Source organism: Calliphora vicina, chromosome 2, assembly GCF_958450345.1.
Source record: "Calliphora vicina chromosome 2, idCalVici1.1, whole genome shotgun sequence".
NCBI classification, from domain to species: domain Eukaryota; kingdom Metazoa; phylum Arthropoda; class Insecta; order Diptera; family Calliphoridae; genus Calliphora; species Calliphora vicina.
Genome location: NC_088781.1, coordinates 137,273,917 through 137,299,906, shown reverse-complemented (window position 1 = coordinate 137,299,906; position 25,990 = coordinate 137,273,917). Strand labels below are relative to the sequence as shown.

General features: G+C 22.6%; 1 protein-coding gene across 1 annotated transcript in view; it reads left to right on the top strand.

Moving 5' to 3' along the window:
* Positions 1-494: 494 nt before the first annotated feature.
* obst-B (obstructor-B) overlaps positions 495-25,990 on the top strand; it is a 61,475-nt gene continuing 35,979 nt past the window's right edge. Inside the window, exon 1 of the mRNA XM_065500082.1 lies at positions 495-565. Coding sequence (XP_065356154.1) covers positions 526-565 — 40 coding nt within the window. The 5' untranslated portion in view covers positions 495-525. The remainder of the gene's footprint in view (positions 566-25,990) is intronic.

The following is a 25,990-nucleotide window of genomic DNA, read 5'->3' as shown; positions in this document are numbered from 1 at the left end:
CAATACCACCACCGCCAGCCAGCACCAAACCAAACAGCCAACCATTCATTCCAATTACCGTCTAAAATTAACCAGTATTTAGTGGTTTTCATAAAAATGGTCTCTGCTGCTTAAGATTTGAGTTTTTTTTTGTCATTCCAAGACTTTAAGTAAAACTTTGTGTTTTTTCCACTACAAGTTTTTTTTTTTTGTTTAATAGATAACTTTTTATTTTATTTAACATTATTTAACTTGGAAACAACCTTCATTGACTTCTAGTCTTTTGAGTGAACGCAAAGAGAGCGAATCGTAAATTAAAAAGTGAAAAAACAAATTTGAAATAAAATTAATAATAATATAAAGGTTTTTTCTTTAAAAAAAAACCAAAACAAGGTGTGGATTAAAATTTGTATAGAAAAAAACAAGAAAAAGAAATAATAATTGTTAAAGAATTTGTAATTAATTAAACCGTGCAGTACTTAAAATTAACAAAGTTTTTAATAAAAAATCTATAATTTCAGTTTTAAATAAATCCCAAAACCAAAAATGGCGTTTATCAAGTTATGCATATTTGCTTTGGCTATAGGTAAGTTGCGTATATTGTATGATAATAAAATTGCTTAAAAATTTAATTAGTTTAAATGTTAAGGACGTTAAAATATGTAAATTTAAGAGATTTCTTAATAAGTGCCAGAAAAACGGGTTTTTTTAAAAATAAATTTCTTTGATATTGAACTTAATTGGCCTTAATGGGATGAAAAAAAGTAACTAGATATCTGGTGTCTTCAAGTAAAAACTTTAAAAAAATAATGAATATATAATTTCTGAATTAATATTACGATCTAAATGAAACTTGTTATAATAATAGAAAAAGAGTTGAGCTTTCAAAATATTTGTTTAAAGTTGTGTTTAGTTTAAATGCCGGCTCAGTTTTAGTAGGCCAAAGTTGAGCATCTTTTGGCTGTGAACAAGTTTTCAAATCATGTAAGATTTTACAAATATGAAACGATTTTGTTAACAAATTATTTGAGGGTATAAAACCTGTTTTAAGTAAATTTGTTTAATCTTAAATGTATTTTGTTTTACAAAGAAATTTTATTTTTTTTTATATGATTCGATTAACCGGGTAACCGTTTTAAATAAATTTCTTAACAATTTTTTGCGCTCAAAAATGCTAAATTTGGAAACTCCAATAATTTTAAAGGTTTCTTAATATAAATTTTTACTTGTTTTTACAAATTGTTTATAATGGTTACAAGTAACCACAACTGAAACTTAAGTAAATCATATTAATTTAAGTTATTTTTAACATATTATAAAACAAATGAGAAAGTACAATATATTTTAAAAATTTTTAAATATTTTTTGGAAATTTGTTTTATATGGTTATCGAGTACCCACTATAGATTTTAGTTTTAATAAACTTTTGTGCTAAAAAATGCCTTGTAATTACCTTATAAACTAATAATTTATAAAAAAACATTGAAAATAAATGAAATTTCTTAAATGGTTACCAAGTAACCGATATAAATTTACCGAGTACTCGTTTCAAAAACCTTTAAGATTTTAAAATTTCATACATAAGAACTGGAAAACAATAAACTAAAACCAATATAAGTGAGATTTCTAGAGCGAACACTTGATATCCCTTATAACTAAAACGGTTTCTAAGTAACCATATTTAAATTTTAACTAAATTATAATTGCTTACGAAATTTTTAATATTTTAGAAAATTAATGTGAATTTAAATAGTATTTGAAGCATCTTAGCTAGATTTGCAAACATTTTTTGGGATATTTTTATTAATCGTCTAACGAGTACCCGCTATAATTTGTATGTTAAAGGAATTATTTTGCTAAAAAAAAGTCTTGCAATTACCTTATAAAATAATAATTTATAAAAAATAATAAAAAATAAGTGAAATTTCTTAAATGGTTACCAAGTAACCGATATAAATTTATTGAGTACTCGTTTCAAAACCATTAAAATTTCAAAATATCACAAATGTAAAATGGAAGACAATAAAATAAATTCAATCTAAGTAAGATTTATTGAGCGATTACTTGATATTCATTATAAGTATCTTAGCTAGATTTTCAAGTATTTTTTGGGTATTTTTATTATTCGATTAACGAGTACCCGCTATATTTTCTATATTTAAAGAATTATTTTGCAAAAAAAAAGTCTTGCAATTATTAAACTAATAATTTATAAAAAATAATGAAAAATAAGTGAAATTTCTTAAATGGTTACCAAGTAACCGACATAAATTTATTGAGTACTCGTTTCAAAATCTTTAAAATTTCCAAATTTCACAAATGTAAAATGGAAGACAATAAAAAAAATTCAATCTAAGTAAGATTTATTGAGCGATCATTTGATATTCATTATAACTAAAACGGTTACTGAGTAACCATATTTAAATTTTAACTAAATCATGATAGCTTATGAAATTTTTAATATTTTGGAAAATGAATGTGAATTTAAATAGTATTTGAAGCATCTTAGCTAGATTTGCAAACATTTTTTGGGATATTTTTATTGATCGTCTAACGAGTACCCGCTATAATTTGCATGTTTAAGGAATTATTTTGCTAAAAAAGACTTGCAATTACCTTATAAAATAATAATTTTTTAAAAATAATGAAAAATAAGTGAAATTTCTTAAATGGTTACCAAGTAACCGATATATATTTATTGAGTACTCGTTTCAAAACCATTAAAATTTCAAAATTTCACAAATGTAAAATGGAAGACAATAAAATAAATTCAATCTAAGTAAGATTTATTGAGCGATTACTTGATATTCATTATAACTAAAACGGTTACTAAGTAACCATATTTAAATTTTAACTAAATCATGATAGCTTATGAAATTTTTAATATTTAGGAAAATGAATGTGAATTTAAATAATATTTGAAGCATCTTAGATAGATTTGAAAGTATTTTTTTTGGTATTTTTATTATTCGATTAACGAGTACCCGTCCTAATTTTTTTGTTTAATGATATGTTATGCTCAAAAATGCCTTCTAGTTTGCTCATGAAATAGTAGTTTACTGAAAAATAATAAAATTAATTAAAACTAAATGAAATTTTTTAAATGGTTACCAAGTAACCAATATAAAATTAATGAGTACTCGTTTCAAAACCTTTAAAATTTTAACATTTCACATATGAAAGCTGGAAAACAATAATTTATTACTTGATATCCCTTAAAACTAAAATGGTTACCAAGTAACCATAACTCTATTTTAAGATTTGCAAGTATTTTTTGGGTTTTTTTATTATTCGATTAACGAGTACCCGTTAAAAATTTAATATTTAATGATTTTTTATGCTCACAAATTTTGTAGTTACCTTATGAAATAATAATTTAACAAAAAATAATAAAATTCAATGATTTTACATGAAATTTCTTAAATGGTTTCGATTAACGAGTACCCGCTTTAAATTGTATATTTAATGAATTTTTATGCTCAAAAATGCCTTTTAGTTAGCTTATAAAATAGTAATTTTGTGAAAAATAATAAAATTTATAAAATATATGTAAAATTTCTTAAATGGTTACTAAGTAACCGACATAAATTTAGTGATTACTCGTTTCAAAAACCTTTAAAATTTTAAAATTTCACACATGATAGCTGGAAAACAATTATTACTTGATATTCCTTAAAACTAAAACGGTTACTAAGTAACCATAATTAAATTTTAACTTAATCATGCTAGTTTAACAATTTTTTAATATTTTGGAAAACAAATGAGAATTTAAATAATATTTTAAGCAATTTAATATGATTTCCAAATATTATTTTTACATTTTTATTATTGCTTATCGAGTAACCGCTATAGATTTTACGCCTAATAAATTATTATGCCCAAAAATGTTTTGTGGTTATCTTACGAAATAATAATTTAACAAAAAATAATAAAATTTAACGGTTCTTAGTGAAATTTCATAAATGGTTACTAAGTAACCAATATAAATCTTGCAAATTAAAACTAGAAAACAAGAAAATAAAACGAATTTAAGTGAAATTTTGTAAATGGTTACTTGATACCTGATATGTTTACTAAGTAACCATAACTATAACTTAACTAAATCATGATAACCAAACAATTTTAATGTTTTCGCGAACAAATTAGCCACATTAACCAGATTTTCAAGTATTTTTTGAACAAATTTTACAATATGGTTATCGGGTACCCGCTATAGATGTTAGTCTTAATTATTTTTTGTATCCAAAATTGTTTTCTTTTAAATTTGCAACTAAATTTAAGGTTTGCAAATAACATTTTTTACAGTTTTTTTAATTTTTTTTAAGTGGTTACTAAGTAACCATTAGGAAATTTGTCTTATATTATGATTTTTAAAAATGTATTTAAACAATTAAAGATTTTATATATTCTTTAAGGCTTTTATCAAGTTTTAACATCAATTACTCAAAGTAGTTGTAATCGGCTATCGAGTAACCATTATAAAATATCTAGTTCTATTCAAAATGCTTGGCTACAAGTTAAATTTTCTGAATGTTTTGGATCTCTCAGTAGTGGTTTTGTTTTCAAATTTTACTTAGAAAACGGTGTAAGTTTACTGACAATATTGAAAATCCACAATCGAACTACGTTTTTTTTTCCAATATTATTAAATAAAGTATTTCAGCTACAACTACTAAATACGACTGCATATCTCTCTGGTTTATTTAGTTTATCTCAATATATATAAATAAGCAACATTACTGTGCCTCTATCTCGGTCCCCCCTTATTTCCTGTTTGTGGTTTTTTGTTGACAATGCACAACATTGGCATAAACTTAACAAAAATGTAAAACAGCTTAAACCCATACTAACTCATTTACACACATACACATTTAAACAATTCACACATACATATGTTTTGTGTTTTTGTATGCAATCCCATATTGAGCATGTTAATGCATAATCAGACCCTTAAAACCAACAGCAACATGCAAAAACAAAAAAAAAAACTGGGTAAAATTTTAAACCCAAAATATTTTGTAAACGTATTTTGCACACAAAAAACGAAAAAATATATCGAATAAAAATAATAACAATAAAACTGACAAAACAAACAATACACTTGTACGAGAGTACTCATTTGTACGTATCTGAAATGAACTAGTTTTTCTCTTGTGAAATTTATCAATATTTGTTGTAAATAACAACAACAAAAACAATGCAAAATGCACACTAGTCAAAGTGAAGGGAAATTTTTCACAGCCAGCAAGGACGAATTTATTTGCATCCTTTATTGAAATATATTTTGGGGAATTTAGAGCAAAGAGCTAACTGTAAAAACAGACAATTTTCTATAAGAAAACTGTCTAGTACAGACAATTTTCTATAAGAAAACTGTCTAGTACAGACAATTTTCTATAAGAAAACTGTCTAGTACAGACAATTTTCTATAAGAAAACTGTCTAGTACAGACAATTTTCTATAAGAAAACTGTCTAGTAAAGACAATTTTCTATAAGAAAACAGTCTAGTAAAGACAATTTTCTATAAGAAAACTGTCTAGTAAAGACAATTTTCTATAAGAAAACTGTCTAGTAAAGACAATTTTCTATAAGAAAACTGTCTAGTACAGACAATTTTCTATAAGAAAACTGTCTAGTACAGACAATTTTCTATAAGAAAACTGTCTAGTACAGACAATTTTCTATAAGAAAACTGTCTAGTACAGACAATTTTCTATAAGAAAACTGTCTAGTACAGACAATTTTCTATAAGAAAACTGTCTAGTAAAGATAATGTTCTATAAGAAAACTGTCTAGTAAAGATAATTTTCTATAAGAAAACTGTCTAGTAAAGATAATTTTCTATAAGAAAACTGTCTAGTAAAGACAATTTTCTATAAGAAAACTGTCTAGTAAAGACAATTTTCTATAAGAAAACTGTCTAGTAAAGACAATTTTCTATAAGAAAACTGTCTAGTACAGACAATTTTCTATAAGATAACTGTCTAGTGCAGACAATTTTCTATAAGAAAACTGTCTAGTACAGACAATTTTCTATAAGAAAACTGTCTAGTACAGACAATTTTCTATAAGATAACTGTCTAGTACAGACAATTTTCTATAAGAAAACTGTCTAGTACAGACAATTTTCTATAAGAAAACTGTCTAGTACAGACAATTTTCTTTTTAAGAAAACTGTCTAGTACAGACAATTTTCTATAAGAAAACTGTCTAGTACAGACAATTTTCTATAAGAAAACTATCTAGTACAGACAATTTTCTATAAGAAAACTGTCTAGTACAGACAATTTTCTATAAGAAAACTGTCTAGTACAGACAATTTTCTATAAGAAAACTGTCTAGTAAAGATAATTTTCTATAAGAAAACTGTCTAGTAAAGATAATGTTCTATAAGAAAACTGTCTAGTAAAGATAATTTTCTATAAGAAAACTGTCTAGTAAAGATAATTTTCTATAAGAAAACTGTCTAGTAAAGACAATTTTCTATAAGAAAACTGTCTAGTAAAGACAATTTTCTATAAGAAAACTGTCTAGTAAAGACAATTTTCTATAAGAAAACTGTCTTATAAATACAATTTTCAGAGAACTGTGTTCTAAAGACTGTTATCTATAAGAAAACTTTATATTTTTTTATTGTATTTATAGTTTAGTCTATAACCAACGAGTAACTAAAGTTACTTTCTATTTATTTAAAGTCACGATAACATTCATATATTAAATCTAATCTGATTAACCTTTTTTGCAAATTCATTTAAAACCGGGTCTAAATAATACTTCCCGTATATGGTGTTATATTCAGGCAGCTCTTTTGTTTTTATTTTTACTAATTTTAAAACTAAATAAACATAAACATGTGCCAACATGTTATTTATAAATAAATAGTGACATGATTTTCTATGTGTATTTACATAATTCCGAAATAATTAGGAAAATCACGTTTTACGTATTTTCAAAACAATTTTCATTGTAATCGCAGTTAAATAGCAAAATAATAATAATAATATTTTTTCTCTAATCAAAAATCAAAAACGATTTAGAGCGCAAACTACAAAAATTCCAAAAAAAAATAAAATTAACAATTAAACTAAAACATTACTCTACAAATGTAAAAATAAACCCTGTTATTTATAAACACAATAAGCTGAAATTATCAATTTAAATCGTATTAAATAATACAAAATTTTTGATAACAAAATACATTTATTTAAACGTATTTGTTGTTATGTTATGTCAAAAATTATTTAATTATAAAATATTTTGTTATTAAACAAAATTAATATGCAGCTAGATTTAAATCAAAAAGGGATTTGATATGATTTACAAAATGTTGCTACAAAATTGTTATACATAATGTAAATAAATATGGTTATATTATTAGTGAAATTTGGTTAAAGGATAAACTGCCAGAGATATGAAAACCATTGATATAGGCTATAAATTAAACATAAATTGAAGTGCCTAAAAGTAGGCCAACAATTATTTTTGCTAAAGTGTAAATAACACATAAATATTATTATTTTGAGAGCAACAACCATTGGATATATGAAATGAATGCAGACTTTGTATGTTTACATAATATGTGTTTAAAGGAAATTATTTTTTTTTTGGTTTTGTTATATTAATTAAACAGTAGCAAATAATCAATATTCAACATTTATAATACATTATGTCCAACTAATTAAAACTAGTTTACATTTGTTGCCGTAATATATTTAAAATTAGTTCATAATTGAAACAATTCACTAATAAAAATTTGAACTTTAAACCTGTGTTGGACCCCTGTGTTTAATTTTTAAATTTCTGCAGAGAAGATTTTGAATGTCTAACTACTGCTCTATAAATACATCAAGTTTTAAGTAGATCCTCTGAGTAGTTTAGAAGTTATATGATTATTATCATTTTTAGTAACCTGTGACGTATGATTAATATTAATTATGGAGTATTTTTATTAAATGCTTTATAACTTTTGAATTAGTGAAACAACAATCAACATGTTGGAGTTTTTTTAAAGCTAAGACATTAGTAGTATCACAGATAAATAATTAAAACACATTTTCTTACAAAAAATTCAAAATATCATTTAAATAAAAGGAAAATAAAAAAATCACTCGAAAAATCTGCATGACATATTTCGCAATTTAAACATATTAGCAATCTTGGGAAGAAACTTTACTATAAGGCATTAGTAATATCACAGAAATACACTTTACTATAACAAAAAACTCTCTTAGGAAGACTGGAAGAAACGTATTTATGAGAAAACTGTCTGTGGAAGACTCTGTTTTTTTTTTTTAAAAGACAATTTTCTATAAAGAAAACTGTCTTTTTGAAAGACAATTTTCTATAAAGAAAACTGTCTTTTTGAAAGACAATTTTCTATAAAGAAAGCTGTCTTTTTGAAAGACAATTTTCTATAAAGAAAACTGTCTTTTTGAAAGACAGAAACTGTTTTCTAGAGACATTATTTTAAGCCTAGAAATAATCATTACTTAAGGTAATGTTTTGAATTGATATAAAATTTCTAATGCAAGTAAATGTTTCATAGAAGTTCTTAGATTTAAGTAAAGTAAATGAAACTTACATTTAATATTGGAATTACTTTCTCATTGTTTGCCTTTTACAAATTACATTGATTTCATCTATAAATATATATAATTCCTATAACAATTAAAGCCAACCTTTTTACTAATCTCTTAATATTTAAGCACTTATACATCATCATACATTAACCACTCATGCATGAGAAATTCTAATGTAAAACTGTTACTAGCTACACTTTTGCTGTAAGTACTTACAAGTTTAAGTATGAATTTTTGGGGAAAACTTCTAACTGCATTAGAATTTGAAATGAATCAGCTAAAAATAATAAAGTGCTGAATAGAGCAAAAGAATTAAAGGAAAGGCAAACACCATTTCCAAAAATAAGTAAAAGAACACACAAAACATAATAACTAATTATGAATTGTAGTCATTTTTGTTGCCTACTTTAAGGAGCTTCAAAATTACCTAGCAATTTAATAATTTTTGACTATTTAAAAACTATATCTATAACATTTAAATTCATCTCGTAAACAGGGTAATATTTTTACTGTGCTCCTTTAGTACACAAAAAAAACCTTAATTTCACAAAACACAACCACGTGCGACAACAATGAACATGAAAATCTAACTCATTTTACAGACTTCCACTTACTATACATATATTTACAAATATTCTTGTATGTACATGAGAACATTTGTGTATCAAACTTCCCCTGCTCTAACCGGCTTAATTTGTCTTTACGGCATCTTTAAATTGTACCGGAGAAGTATGGCAAGGAAACTCCATTCATAAACCGGATATTATGGTTTAATATTAGAGGAAGTCAACAGTATTTTGTTTGCTACAAGGATAGCAAACTTTACACAAATACTCGTGCAGACACTTATGATTTATTAAGAAATTCTTAAGATTATTAAAGTTTAAATTCAAAAAGACACAATACAATATTTAGGGAAAAAAATTAAGCCTTTAAGACAAATTAATTACTTATAGAATGAAGTAATTTTTAAACAACAACTCAAAGCTAGATTAAGTAAGAAAATCACAAATTTAAAGCTAAAAAAATATGCTAAAGTAGCTATAAACAAATTAAATCGAAAAACAAAGGTTACAAAAATCATAGTAACATTTTTCAAACTTTTAATTGACACCTATGGCCCATGGTATTAAAATTTTACTTTATCTCATAGAATAGGGTCTTTCAAAGACAGTTTTCTTTATAGAAAATTGTCTTCTAAAGACAGTTTTCTTTATAGAAAATTGTCTTCTAAAGACAGTTTTCTTTATAGAAAATTGTCTTCTAAAGACAGTTTTCTTTATAGAAAATTGTCTTCTAAAGACAGTTTTCTTTATAGAAAATTGTCTTCTAAAGACAGTTTTCTTTATAGAAAATTGTCTTCTAAAGACAGTTTTCTTTATAGAAAATTGTCTTCTAAAGACAGTTTTCTTTATAGAAAATTGTCTTCTAAAGACAGTTTTCTTTATAGAAAATTGTCTTCTAAAGACAGTTTTCTTTATAGAAAATTGTCTTCTAAAGACAGTTTTCTTTATAGAAAATTGTCTTCTAAAGACAGTTTTCTTTATAGAAAATTGTCTTCTAAAGACAGTTTTCTTTATAGAAAATTGTCTTCTAAAGACAGTTTTCTTTATAGAAAATTGTCTTCTAAAGACAGTTTTCTTTATAGAAAATTGTCTTCTAAAGACAGTTTTCTTTATAGAAAATTGTCTTTCAAAAAGACAGTTTTCTTTATAGAAAATTGTCTTCTAAAGAAAGTTTTCTTTATAGAAAATTGTTTTCTAAAGACAGTTTTCTTTATAGAAAATTGTCATTCAAAAAGACAGTTTTCTTTATAGAAAATTGTCTTTCAAAAAGACAGTTTCTTTATAGAAAATTGTCTTTCAAAAAGACAGTTTTCTTTATAGAAAATTGTCTTTCAAAAAGACAGTTTTCTTTATAGAAAATTGTCTTTAAAAAAGACAGTTTTCTTTATAGAAATTTGTCTTTCAAAAAGACAGTTTTCTTATAGAAAATTGTCTTTCAAAAAGACAGTTTTCTTTATAGAAAATTGTCTTTCAAAAACACAGTTTTCTTTATAGAAAATTGTCTTTCAAAAAGAATAGTATCTTTCAAAGACAGTTTTCTTATAGAATAGTTTCATTCAAAGACAGTTTTCTTTATAGAAAATTGTCTTTCAAAGACAGTTTTCTTTACAGAAAATTGTCTTTCAAAGACATTATTAAAATATATTAAAACTGAGCAATTAATTAAACAATTTTAAAAAAATTAAAATTTGGAAAATTTAGATTTTTTAAGAAAATTAAAAAAAAATTAGCATATCTCTTCAAACATTCGTAGAATTTTAACTAAATTTTCATAAGCTTAAAGTCTTAGCTTTTATTAGCTGAAATAAGCAATTCAATACATTTATCGATTCGAAATCTACATTGAAATTTCTCAACTAACCTCATAATTAATATTAATCATACGTCACCAAGTTTAGAACAAAAATGATTAAAAATTAAGGATTTATTTAAATAATACGGCAGAATTCAATAAAGATAACAGTTAGTTAATAAATTTTCGTCAATCTGAATACAAAATATATTAAAACTGTTCAATTCTTAAAAAAAAATATTGAAAAATAAAAATTAAGAAAATTTTAAATTTTTATAAAAACTAAAAAATGTAGATATAACTCTAAAGTTCAGTAATATTTTAACCTAATTATCATTACCCACAAGTCTCAGCTATTGCATGACTACACAAACATCTTTCCATATTTATGGGTTCAAAAGTTATTCTCAAAACTTTCAACTAACCTCTCAATTAATATTAATCATACGTCACTTTTTTAAAAATAAAATCTTAAAAATTTACAGATTTCTTGCAACTAAATAAAATAATTTATTCCAGAAAGCATTTAATTGATATAAAATTGTGCAGCTAAACACACAATATACTAAAATAGCTTAATAATTCCAAGAAATATTTAAAGAATAGAAATTTTAAAAATTTTAATTTTTTAAATCAAAAAGCTTTCCATTGATTTTTGAATTTGTACTGTGTGACGTATGATTAATATTAATTATGGAATTTTATGGTAAAATTATCATAACTTGAGAACTGGTTAACATTTAAAATAAATTTTTAATAGGAGTAAAAGCCAATACTTTAATTAAGTTTCTTAATACAAAATGTGGAAATTTTCTAAATAAATTAATGAAATTTTATTCATTTAAAACAGAATTTTATGTTAATTTATTATACAAAATATTGGGGTTGATAATTAGTTTCAAAATATTTTTTTTTTATTTAAGGATTTAAAACACGAGACTTTGTTATTGTTTTCTTATTTAAAGGGCTCTAGTTTATTGTTAAATTAAGGTGATTCTCTTAATTTTTGTTAGAATTATCTGTGAACTACTTATTAATGAACTTGATTTAAAAATATGAATAAGTACTTATTTATTAGTTAAATAGAAATATATCAACCTTTAAACAAAGAAATAGTTACAAAACTGTCAAGAATACTTAGAACTGAAGGTTTAAGCACTTTTAAACAATCTCTAATAAGGGACCAAAAAGGATTTGTAGTGAAAAAGGGGAATTTTGTTTATACTATTGTAAATATCTAAATATTCCTTCATATTTAGTAAATTTGTTGCTGGCATGTTTAACTAGTTATAAATGTTGTGTGTGGGTTTCTATGTAAATCATTCATTAACATGATGGGACAAATTAAGAAGTTTTGAAAATTAGCGTTGAGGGATTAATTAATTGACACTTGAAAATGTCAAAAACTTTACACAAAAGCATTAATACTGTTGCTTACACATACAAACATTTCAAATAACAAATACTACGACAACATCCTTAACATAGTTACTTACATTTCTTAAAGTGGAAATCTGTGTATGGATGTTACATATCGTCAGCTGAAATTTAAAAGGGCGTAACAAACAAATAATTCAAAATTGAGTTTTTAGCTTTTTATTTTTAAAAAGAAAATTATATTTGAAATCAGAACACTTTTAATTTTATTTAGTTTTTAGTCTCTCCTGTAAAATTTTGAAAAGTGATGTTGGGCCCTTTTGCATTTTAGGTGACGATATATGTATGTATTTGTGTAAAGCACACAAACACATTCATTAGGATATATGAGAGTGTGTTAGATTGTTGGTAATTTTTGTCAAACCCGCTTATAATTTAGTTATTTTTAGTGTGTCAAGTGTTTTAGTTTTTTTCTTCTTTATAATCATAAAGTCAATTTCCTTTTCCTTTACGAAACATTTATTACACACACACATATTTTTGTATAAAGAAAATTTGTTTTATTTCAAAACTAGTTTTTTAGCAGCATATGGTGGTGGTGTATTGGTTAAAAGTTGACAGACTTTTTTTTTAAACAGAACGGTCTCTTATGTCAAAGTTTTTTTCTCTTCTAATTTTGCATTAGTTAAGAGGTTAGTTAATGAGTTACTAAAAGTACTTGTATTTTATATGTAAATGAATGTAAATATATGTATGAAAGTGTTGTACAAAGTATAAGTATGTTTGTAATAATGAAAAGATGTAAAATTAAATGCAATTCCTACGAAAGTAATTAAAACTATAAACTATGAAAGTATATAATGTTTGCTGAATGAGTACAAAGCGTTTAGAAAGCAGCATTGAATAGAGGAAAGTGTTATTTCAAGAGAATTGAGCAGGATTTGCTGCATTTTGGAATGGTTTGTAAAGGAAAATGTAAAATTTCTTAAGAATTTAAATTCTAATTAAAATTTAGGGAATATTAAACATATTTTAGGAGCATTAATTAAAGAGCTAAAGTCGTAAAGACAAGTCATTGTTTAAGTATAAGTAATTATATATAATTTCTTGGAATTCATAGGAGCACAACTTTAATTAAAGTTGTATTATTAAAGACAAACATTTGAATGATTCTTGACGAAAAAATCAGGGTGTTAACTTTCTTAAAGAATCATTAAGTTTCATAATTTCAAGGTAAAAATAAGAGAAATTCCCTTGATGTAAACTATGTGTTTACATCATGTAAAATAACACTAAGAACTTTATGAGCAAATTTTGTATAACGTATTGGAGTAAATATGAGAAATGTACAATGTTTACCATTGTTTACATCGTATTTTTGCATTATTTACATGATGTAAAATTTGTGTAAAAAAATCAATTAGAAATTATTTCATATATCATATGAAAAACTACTTAAATAAGATAAATTCACTAATTTGTACATTATTTACATGAAGTAAAATATGTGTAAACAATGTAAAATCCTTATTTTCAAGAGCTATTCTTCATAAATAGGTTAAGGTTTAGTTGTTAAACAAATTACATTGTGTAAAATAGTATGAAAACAATGTAAACCACAGATTTTACATAAAATATTTCGATTAAAGGAAGTAAATATGTAAAATGTGTGAAATTTCCTAATTTTTACATTATTTACATGATGTCAAATTATCCCCAAGAACTTAATGTGCAAATTTTGTATAAAAAAAATTAAGTAAATAAGTAAAGTATGAGAAATGTATTATTTTTTACATTATTTACATGATGTAAAATTTCTAAAAAATAATTTTAATAATAAGTTAAATATACAAAAAGTGAATGAAAAAAATTCTATATTTTTTTTACATTATTTACACCATGTAAAATTTGTGTCAAATATTTACCTCGAAATTATTAAGCAAATTTTGTATAATAAAATCCAGTAAATAAGCAAAATATAAGAAATTTACAATTTTTTACATTATTTACATGATGTAAAATTTGTGTAAAAAAAATCAATTAGAAATTATTTCATATATTATATGAAAAACTACTTAAATAAGATAAATTCACTAATTTGTACATTATTTACATAATGTAAAATATGTGTAAACAATGTAAAATCCTTATTTTCAAGAGCTATTCTTCATAAATAGCAGGCTTATTAAAGGTTTAGTTGTTAAACAAATCGTTTACATTGTGTAAAATAGTATGAAAACAATGTAAACCACAGATTTTACATAAAATATTTCGATTAAAGGAAGTAAATATGTAAAATGTGTGAAATTTCCTAATTTTTACATTATTTACATGATGTCAAATTATCCTCAAGTACTTAATGTGCAAATTTTTTATAAAAAAATTAAGTAAATAAGTAAAGTATGAGAATTTGTAATATTTTTTACATTATTTACATGATGTAAAATTTCTAAAAAATATTTTTTAAAATTAAGTAAAATATACAAAAAGTGAATGAAAAAAATTCTATATTTTTTTTACATTATTTACACCATGTAAAATTTGTGTCAAATATTTACCTCGAAATTATTAAGCAAATTTTGTATAATAAAATCCACTAAATAAGCAAAATATAAGAAATTTACTATTTTTTACATTATTTACATGATGTAAAATTTTTGTAAAAAAAAATCAATTAGAAATTATTTCATATATCATATGAAAAACTACTTAAATAAGATAAATTCACTAATTTGTACATTATTTACATAATGTAAAATATGTGTAAACAATGTAAAATCCTTATTTTCAAGAGCTATTCTTCATAAATAGCTGGCTTATTAAAGGTTTAGTTGTGAAACAAATCGTTTACATTGTGTAAAATAGTATGACAGCAATGTAAACCACAGATTTTACACAAAATATTTTGATTTAAATGAAAATTTAGTGAATGTTTTTTTGAAAACTTAAAGTATTTAATATTTACATCTATAAAATTTATTTTGCATTATTTAGATTGTGTCAATTATTGAACGCTAAAACATTTTCCTTGAGAAAATTAATTAAAACTTAAAATATAGCATATAAAATATTAAATTTTAATTTTAGAAACTCTGTGGCGTATGATTAATATAAATTAATGAGTATTTTTAGAAAAAATGTCATATTTTACATAGTAAGATAGTTAGAATTAAAATTTTTAATAATTTAAAAAGCTAACACTAACATGATTATAGGTAGTTTCAAAGGAATATCTGACACTTCTTTACCTCATAAAAATAATGTAAATATTACAACATTTTTCAAATTTTACTTATTTATTTTCAATATTATCAAGTTTATTCCTAAATTAAGTTCAATTTAAACACTTAAATCTCAACCTTGTATATTTAGAGTGCATTTCATGGTTTGTTTAATTTCATGAACACAGTTTACACCCCGTATTAACAATTTCAAGGGGAGTCTGAATAAAAAAAAATGATATTGCTTTGCATTTAGTGTCTTGTTAATGCTATCTGGAGTGGAATCACTGTCACTAGCACCTTTATACATACATAGTATTTATAGCTGCAAGTTGTTTTTCAATGTTAAATCTTGTTGTTGCTATTTTTACCTGTAACTTTACTTTAGCAAAAAAAAAAAAATCCGTGAAAAAATTCCAAAAAAAACACAAAATCTCGTTGTGCACTAATTGTTTGACAGTTGAAAGTCAAACACATCTGTTGGGGATCATGTTTGTTTTTTGGTTGCTTACTTTTTTGTTCAACTGCACGTTTTTAGTTTCAGTTTTATTGCCAGGGTGTATAATTTTATATCTTGTTTCAGATATAAAATACTCACAAGTTGTTTGTTGTTTGGCTGTAAGTATGTATTTTATCTCTGTCTGGACGGACAGACTCAATTGTCTCAACAACCTGTTGACCATGATTGTAAAAAAGAGCTACACATTTATTTAAAAAACACAAAAACACAACATGAACAACTTTTATTTTATAAAGTGTATGAAGTTTTTTTCTGCTGTGTTTTGGTATTTGACGGAAGTTATTGTTGCTTGATTAAGGAACAAATATTTGCAAAATTTACTTATTTGTGGGAAAAAATGGTACTAAGCAGAAATTGAAATTAAAACAAAGGTACCATCAGCTTAAAATCAGTAGTTAAAATATTTTTAAAAAAGAAAATACCAAAATTTATTAACTTTTTAAATTGTTTACATGATGTAAAATTTGTGGCAAATGTTTATAAAGAACTTATACAGATTTACATAATTGAAAATTTGTGTCAAATATTCACAAAAGTCACATTTTGAATTAAATAATAAGTAAATAAGTGAAATAAAATATTTTTTACATTATGATGTAAAATATTCACTAAAAACAAGAACATATTTTGAATACTAAGAAATCAGTGAAATGTTAAAGATTTTCTTGATGATGATTTTTACATTACATGTAAAATTTGTGTCAAATGTTAGTTAAGTTCTTATTATACAGAATTTTTATGAAAAAAGTGAGTAAATAAGTAAAATGGGAGAAATTTACTATTGTTTACATGGTGTAAAATTTGTGTAAAATATTCATTAAGATCTTATTTTGGAAATTTTGTGTAAAAACATGAGTAAATAAGTGTAAGGTAAATATTTACAAATTGTTTACATTATTTACATCATGTAAAACGTGTGTCAAATATTCACAATTGATAAGTAAAATGTGTGAAATTTACTAATATTTACAATACATTATTTACATCATGTAAAATATGAGTCAAATTATCAATAAGATGCAAATTTTGTACAAAAAAATTTGATAAATATGTAAAATATTTGAATGAAATTTTTTAATTTTTTTTTACTTTATTTACATCATGTAAAACGTGTGTCAAATATTCACAATTAATATTTTTAACAAGTTTTTAAACAAGTAAAATGTGTGAAATTTACACATTTTTACAATACATTATTTACATCATGTAAAATATGTGTCAAATTATGACTTAGAACTTAAGGTGCAAATTTTGTATACAAAACTAAAGTAAATATGTACAATATTTGAAATGTTAAATTTTTTACATAATTTACATGATGTAAAATTTGTGTCAAAAAATTATTTAAGAAATTATTTTACATATTTCTTTTAAAAACTAGAGTAAATAATTAGAATATAAAAAATTTAATATTGTTTACATAATTTACATGATGTAAAATTTGTGTAAAATCTTCCCTTAAACTAAATATTAAGCCAATTTTATATAAAAAACTTTTGTAATTAAGTAAGGTTGGGAAATGTTTTATTTTTACATTATTTACCTAGTGTAAAATATTGTGTCAATAATGTAAATAATTAAATTTAGTAAAAAATATTTTAAAGTGTCTTAAAGGACAAAAGTTCATAAAAACTCAAAAATTTCCATAAGTAAAATGAATTTTACATAGATGTAAAAAATTCTGTAAGTGAACATTTTACACATATTTATTAAAAAAAACTCGTTTACATAAGTGTAAATAAAGGAAATTCGAAAATTTACATAATGTAAACTTTGGGTAAACAATGTAAAATTTCAATTTTTAAGGGGGTTTATGACAAAATAAATGATTTCTAGTTAATTAAGTTAAAGAAAATATAGTTTACCTTATTTGAAATATTAGATTAACAATGTAAAGAATTATTTTCAACAATAATTATTGAAATAGCTTTACTTAGTGGAAAAAAATATTCAAAAAAAGTATGTAAATAATTGAAATTTACATACAGAAAAGTAATAAAAATGTTCTCTGAATTACTTATGTACTGATATTTATTAAGGAAATAGCTTAAATACATGAAATATGCAAGAAATTCGAAATTTTACATTATGTAAAATTTAGGTAAACAATGTAAAATTTCCATTTAAAAGTAGTTTTGTAACTAAATACATAAATTATTGCTAATTAATTTAAAGAAATTATTGTTTACCTTATGTAAAATATTGTGTCAACCAAGAATTGATTTTAACAAAAGTTATGAGAAGAAATCATGAATTTATTTAGAAAATAGGTAAATTATTGAATTTTACATATACCAACAAAATTTTACCTAATTTACATCATGTCAATAATTCACTTAAAAGGTACTATACACATATTTAATAAGAAAACTGATTTAATAAGTAAAATTTCTTAGAAAAACTAAATTTTACATATTTTACATTATGTAAAATTTAGGTAAATAATGTAAAATTTCCCTTTTTAAGTAATTTTAATAATAAATATATGAATTATAGTTAATACACTTACAAAAAACATTATTTACCTTATGTAAAATATTAGGTCAACTATGTAAAGAATTAATTTTAACAAAATTGTCTACAAAAATTCAAGCATTTGTTTAGAAAATAAGTAAATTATTGAATTTTACATATAAAAACAATATTTTATATAATTTACATCATGTCAATAATTCATTTGAAACATATTTACTAAATAAATTGTTTAGTTATGTGAAAAAAATAAGAAAAACTAAATTTTACATAATTTACCTTATGTAAAATATGTGTAAACAGTGTAAAATTTTCTTTCTAAATCATTAGTATTATTAATTAAGTGAATTATAGCTGGTATTGTTTAGGTATACATTATTTACATGGTGTAAAATATTATAATAACAATGTAAAGAATTAATTGTAACAAAAATTATTAAGAAAAGCTTTTAATTTGTGACATATACAAGTAAATAATTTAATTTTACATATAAAAACCTTATCTTACATAATTTACATGATGTCAACAATTCTTTTAATACTCATTTTTAAGAAACCTTTGGTGTAAAATGAAAATTATGGAAACAATACTAAATTTTACATTATTTACATGCGATAAAATGTATGTAAATAATGTATAATTTAAGAAATAAAGTGATTTTATTTCAAAATACATGAATTGCAGTTAGCTAAATTAAATAAAATATGATTTACCTTAGGTAAACAATGTTGTAAACAGTGTCAAAATTATGTTTACACCTTTTTATTTATATTCATAGTTTCTCCTTAAATCTCCTCTAACCTTGAAATGTTAGACTAAACTTTTGCTACTATAATTTGTTTATGTCTATTTTGTTTAAATAAATTATTAATCGTATTTACTAAAACTACATGTATTCATTCATATGCATAGCAAATGTCAAATGCTAAGTTAAGCAAGAAATCATAATAATTAATCATTGTCTAATGATTATAATGATGTTGGCATAAAAAAATCAAAACAAAACACTTTCACTTGAAAAGTTTATACGTCATGTAAATATAAACTAACATAAAGTTAATTTTATTTTAATTAATTGAATGAGTATATAACGTATTTTGTTCATTCATTGAATAGAAAGTCATTTTGTGAGAAGTGATTATGCAGAAAAATAATATTTATTTAAAGACTGAGACAAACGGAAATATATACTTTTGGAAAAGGAAAGGAAGGGGAAAAGAGTCTTATAAACTAAATATTAATAGTCATAGACTGTGTTTATATTGTAGTAAAATTTTCCAAATAATATTTATTTGTAATTATGTTAAACACAAAATTCAAAAACTTACAAACATTTTAAAATTTTAAATAAATTTTTGTATAATGATTTTTTCTTTGTTAAATGTTTTTGAATTAAACTTTGATATTTAAACATTTAATTAATTTAATGACACATTTCAAAACTATGTATTTATTGGTTTTGAAAATTTTAAAACAATTTCTAAATTATTGTCACTTAGGTTAAATTAAAAAGTCTTTCAATTGACATCTATAATGAATAGTAGTTGTAAAGAATAAATAAAACAATTAAATCTAACTTAAGAATCAAACAACTAAAACAAGCCCTTGTAATGTCACATTGTAAAAATAAAGACAAAATAAATACCAAAAATTGTGCAATAGCAAAGAATAAAATATATTTTTTTTTTGGAAAATAAAGTAAAAAAAAAAATTATATAAAATAGAAATTTCAACTAGATAGAAATCAAGGAAATAAATACAACAAAAGAAAAGAGTTGCTGAAAAAAAAAATAAATAAACAGTAAAATCATTACAAAAAGGACTTAATATTTAATAAACTTAAACAAAACATCCCTTGTTTGAATAACATTTCCTTATTTTATTTTTTAAAGGTAAAATTTTGAATTTTCAAAAAAATTTCTTTAAATTTTAAAAATTTCCTTAGAGGGAAATTCTTATTTTAAGAAATTTTTCAAAAAAATATAATTTTTAAAACAAATTGAATATCAAAATTTGTTTTAAATTTTTCTAATAATAAAAAATTCTCTTATAGGGCCCATGCAATCAAGTGATTGTGCCAGCTGATTGATCGTGTATGAGCTTGTGGTGTGATTGTACCAGCTGCTGGTGCTTTATCAAAAATAGTTTGATATTTTTTTGATTGAATCGTGTGTTGTAAAATTAGATCATAAAATTTAAATCGTCAGACATAAACATCAAAAAATAAAAAAAAAAAATATGAATGCCAAAGAAAAAAAATATTTTGGGGAGAATTTATCGAAGTTTATAAAACAATGCCTTGCATATGAATTAAAAAAACAATGCTACAATAAAATGGTAGAACAATTGAAAGATGTGGGCCAAGAGCAAGAATGGTAAAAAAAATCAACGATTTTCGAATACTGCAGGAACAGATGATGTTTTGGAGTCTTCGTTGTGGTATTACGATAAACTTCATTTTTGGAAGATCAGGAACGTTCCAGAGAAGAAAAATGTACCATCTTCTTTTAGAAGTTTAGTGTGTCCTAGTTCTCCTTTGTTTTCTAATCATTTCTTCATGCAAACACGTTTTTTTTTTATCATTTTTCGTTTTTGTTTATCATTATTCATTACAAACTTTTCCACAAAATTTTTGATAAAAAATTAATTTTGTACCAGCATGCTGGAGTAATGTGTGCTTCAAGCTTAATTGCACAATCACTTCATTGCTCAATAATGATGGTGTTGTGTATGGGCCCAATTAGACGGAAGTTTTATTTTTCAAAAATTTTTTTATAATTTTTTCTTAAAATAAAAAATTCCCTTTTTTATTTTTATAGAATTTTATATAAAAAATTTCGTTTTTGAAACATGAATGAAAAGTTAAGAATGATTTTCAAACTATTTAAAAATTTTCCTTATTTATAAAAAATTTCCTAAAAGGGAAATTTTATTTTTAAAGAATTATTTAAATTTTGTTTAATTTTTAAACAATAATAATACATTAAAAATAAATTAATACAATTTTTAAAAAAATTCTTCTCTCAGAAAAAAATTTTTTAATTTGAAAAACTTCCCTTATTAATAAATAAATTTCCTTAAAGGGAAATTATGTTTTTAAGGGAAATTTTTAAATTATTATTACCATTAAAACAAAAATATAATGTTTAAAACAAATTTTGGAAACATTTTTCTAAATTTCCCTTTTTTTTTTAAAAAATCCCATTGAGGGAAATTTTAGTTTTAAGGATTTGTTTTTAAATTTTATTAGTTTTAAAACAAAAAAAAAATATATTTCAAAACAACTTTGGAAAACTTTGGAAAACTTTTCAAAATTTCCCTTTTTAATAAAAAATTCCCTAAGGGGAAATTTTATTTTTAAGGTCATTTTCAATATTCTTATTATTTTTAAACAAAAATATAACATTTAAAACAAATTTGGAAATATTTTTCTAAATTTCCCTTTTTTAAAAAAATTTCCTTAGAGTGAAATTTTAACGTTTTTTTTAAATTTTATTAGTTTTAAAACAAAAATATCACGTTTAAAACAAATTTGTAAACTCTTTCTAAATTTTCTTTTTTTTTAAATTTCCTTAGACGGATATTTTAATTTTAAGGGTTTTTTTTAAATTTGATTAGATTTAAAACCAACAAAATTTCCCTTAGGGGGAAATTATGTTTTTAAGGGAATTTTTTAAATTATTATTACTTTTAAAACCAAAATATAACATTTAAAACATATTTGGAAATATTTTTCTAAATTTCCCTTCATTTAAAAAAATTCCCTTAGAGGAAAATTTTAGATTTAAGGAATTTTTTTAAATTGTTATTACTTTTAAAACAAAAAAAAAATATATTTCAAAACAACTTTGGAAAACTTTTAAAAATTTCCCTTTTTAATAAAAAATTCCCTAGAGGGAAATTTTATTTTAAGGTAATTTTCAAAATTCTTATTATTTTTAAAACAAAAATATAACGTTTGAAACAAATTTGGAAATATTTTTCAAAATTTCCCTTTTTTAAAAAAATTTCCTTAGAGGGAAATTTTAATTTCAAGAATTTTTTTTTAAATTTTATTAGTTTTAAAACAAAAATATAACTTTTAAAACGAATTTTTCTAAATTTTTTAAAAAAATGTCCTTAGAGGAAAATTTTAATTTTAAGGATTTTTTTTAAATTTTATTTGTTTTAAAACAAAAATATAACTTTTAAAACGAATTTGTAAACTTTTTCTAAATTTTCTTTTTTTAAAAAAATTCCCTTAGAGGGATATTTTAATTTTAAGGGCTTTTTTTAAATTTGATTAGATTTAAACCTATAAAAATTCCCTAGAGGTAAATTTTATATTTAAAAAATTTTTAGAAAAAAAAATATTCTTTTTAAAATAATAATAAAAACTTTTAAAAATTCATGAATTTTTTTTATAATATTTAAAATGTTTTTTTTTCAATCTTTAACGGTTTCACTGTATTTGATTTTTATACACTGACATACTGACACTTTCAACTTTATATTGTGTTTGTTGCATTTTTAGCTTATTTTTCTTTTATATAAATAACAGTAGCAATTTTTTTTCGGTGCAGTAAATAATAAATAACGTGACAGTGGTAGAGAAATTGTAACAGTGGCTGTTGAACACTGTAATTGTATTTTTCTCCATACAAACATATTTATGTATACATATGTATGTATATGAATGTATGAATTCTATTTACAAACAAACAAAGAAAAAAAAAACCGGGATAACTTTTAAAGGATCATATTGTTATACTTGACATGTGTTACACAGTTTGTAAAGAATATAAACAAAACAAAAGAAGAATTTTTGATACCAGCTTAAAGAATTTTAAGGACTCTACACATATAGTTAAAGTTGGAATATAAAAGAATTTTGAAACGAAATAAAGTTAAGATATTTACAATAAAATAATTTTGAAATAAGTATGTATAAAAATTCGTTGAATTTTTGAATAAAATATAAAACAAATCAAATCTAAAGAGAGGAACAAATTGAAATTTTGATAATACTATTTAATTAAATCAAAAATTGCACAATTTAGTTCGAATATTCGAAAAATTTTGAATTAAAAAATGCAAAATATGTAAAAAGGTTACTGAATAAAAAATGCTCATTGTTTTCTTAATAGTATGGAGAAATAAACAATATTGAATAAATTGAAATTTCGAAATAAAGTTCGAATTTTCGGAATTGTGCTAAAAATTTCGTACTTATGTGTTAAAATACAGAAAAAACTATATTTAATAGCAAATCTCTTTGCTTTAATGATAAAAAAGCAATATAAAGTATTTTTCAGCATAAATTGAAATTTCAAAATTAAGTTCGAATTTTCGAAATTGTGCTAAAAAGTTAAAATTTTGTTACTTGTGCGTTAAAATACAGAAAAAAACTATATTTAATATCAAATCTCTTTGTTTTTATGATAAAAAAGCAATATAAAGTATTTTCCAGCATAAATTGAAATTTCGAAATTAAGTTCGAATTTTCGAAATTAAGCTGAAATGCAAAAAAAATCATGTTCAAGCTAAACAATGAAGAAAAAAGTAAATTTTACCAGTTTTTCTTGTGATTTGTTATTTTCAAACATTGAAAAATTTTAAAAATATAATTTCGACCATGGAAATTATGGAATAATTAACCTAAAATTAACAAATTCTTTTGTTTTCATAATAATGAAGTAAAATAAAGCATTTTCGAATATAAATTGAAATTTCAAAATTAAGTTCGAATTTTCGAAATTAAACTAAAATGCAAACAAAACAATGAAGAAAAAAGACTTTCTTGTGATTTTTTATTTTCGAACATTGAAAATTTAAAATTTCATAAATTCGAGAATAGAAATTATGTAACTATTACAACAAAATTAACAAAATTCTCTGTTTTCATAATAATGAAGGAAAATATAGAATTTTCGAACATAAATTGAAATTTCGAATTTTCTAAATTAAGCTAAAAGTTAAAAATTTGTATAATCACAAAATAAAATACAGTACAAAGTAAAAATTTCAAAATTTTTAATTTCGAAAATTCAAAACATGTAAAAATGAACACAAATTTACAAATCACTTTGTTATCATAGTAAAAAAATTAAACTTAGATATTTTCGAATATAAATTCAAATTTCGAAATCAAGTTTGAAAATTTAGGCTAAACATTTTTAATGATTATGCGATAAAATACAGAAAATTTTATCTTCTATTCTTACTTTCGAACATTGAAAACTTTTCAAAATGCTAATTGAAGCAAACAAATATCTTCATTTTCATAACTAACTAGCTAAAAGTAGAATTTTCGAACATAAATTTGAATTTCGAAATCAAGTTCGAATTTTCGAAATTTAGCTAAAATGTTTACAATTTTAATATTCCAGCTAAATAATACCAAAAATTTAAATTTTACCAGTTTTTCTTGTGATTAGCTATTTTCGAACATTGAGAACAGCTTATTTCAAAATAAGTGATCATGTGATTAAAACCAACAAATATCTTAATTTTCATAACTAACTAGCAAAATGTAGAATTTTCGAACATAAATTCGAATTACGAAATCAAGTTCGAATTTTCGAACTTGATGTTTACAATTTTAATATTCCAGATAAATAATACCAAAAATGTACATTTTAGCAGTTTTTCTTGTGATTAGCTATTTTCGAACATTGAAACCCTGAAAATATATTAACAAATAAAACAAAACATTGGGAACAGCTCATTTCGAATATTCAAAATAAGTGATCATGTGATTAAAACCAACAAATATCTTTATTATAATAACCAACAAGCAAAAAATAGTATTTACGAATTTAGAAATCAAGTTCGAATTTTCGAAATTAAGGTAAAATGTTTACAATTTTAATATTCCAGCTAAATAATACAAAACATGTAGATTTAACCAGTTTTTAATGTGTTTATTTGTTTTCGAATATTGAAAATATGGCAAAATGTTGAAAAATTAAACAATCAATTTAAAATTGTTTATTTCGAAAATCGAAAATTATTGTAAATGTCATTGAAACAAACAAATATGTTTATTTTCATAACTAACAAGCAAAAAATAGTATTTTCGAACATAAATACAAATTTCGAAATCAAGTTCGAATTTTCGAAATTTAACTAAAATGTTTACAATTCTAATATTCCACCTAAATAGTACAAAAAATTTAAATTTCACCAGTTTTTCTTGTGTTTATTTGTTTTCGAACTTGAAAATATGGCAAAATGTTAAAAAAATTAAGCAAACCATTAAAAACTGCTTATTTCGAACATCGATAAAATGTAAGATGTCACATATATCTTTATTTTCAAAGTAGTATTTTCGAACATAAATTCAAATTTCGAAATCATGTTCGAATTTTCGAAATTAAGCTAAAAAGTTTAAAATTTTATATTTAAGCTAAATTATACCATACAAATTAAATTTGATTAGTTTTTCATGTGATTGTTTATTTTCGAACATTGAAAACCTGACAAAATTAAACGAAAATTTAA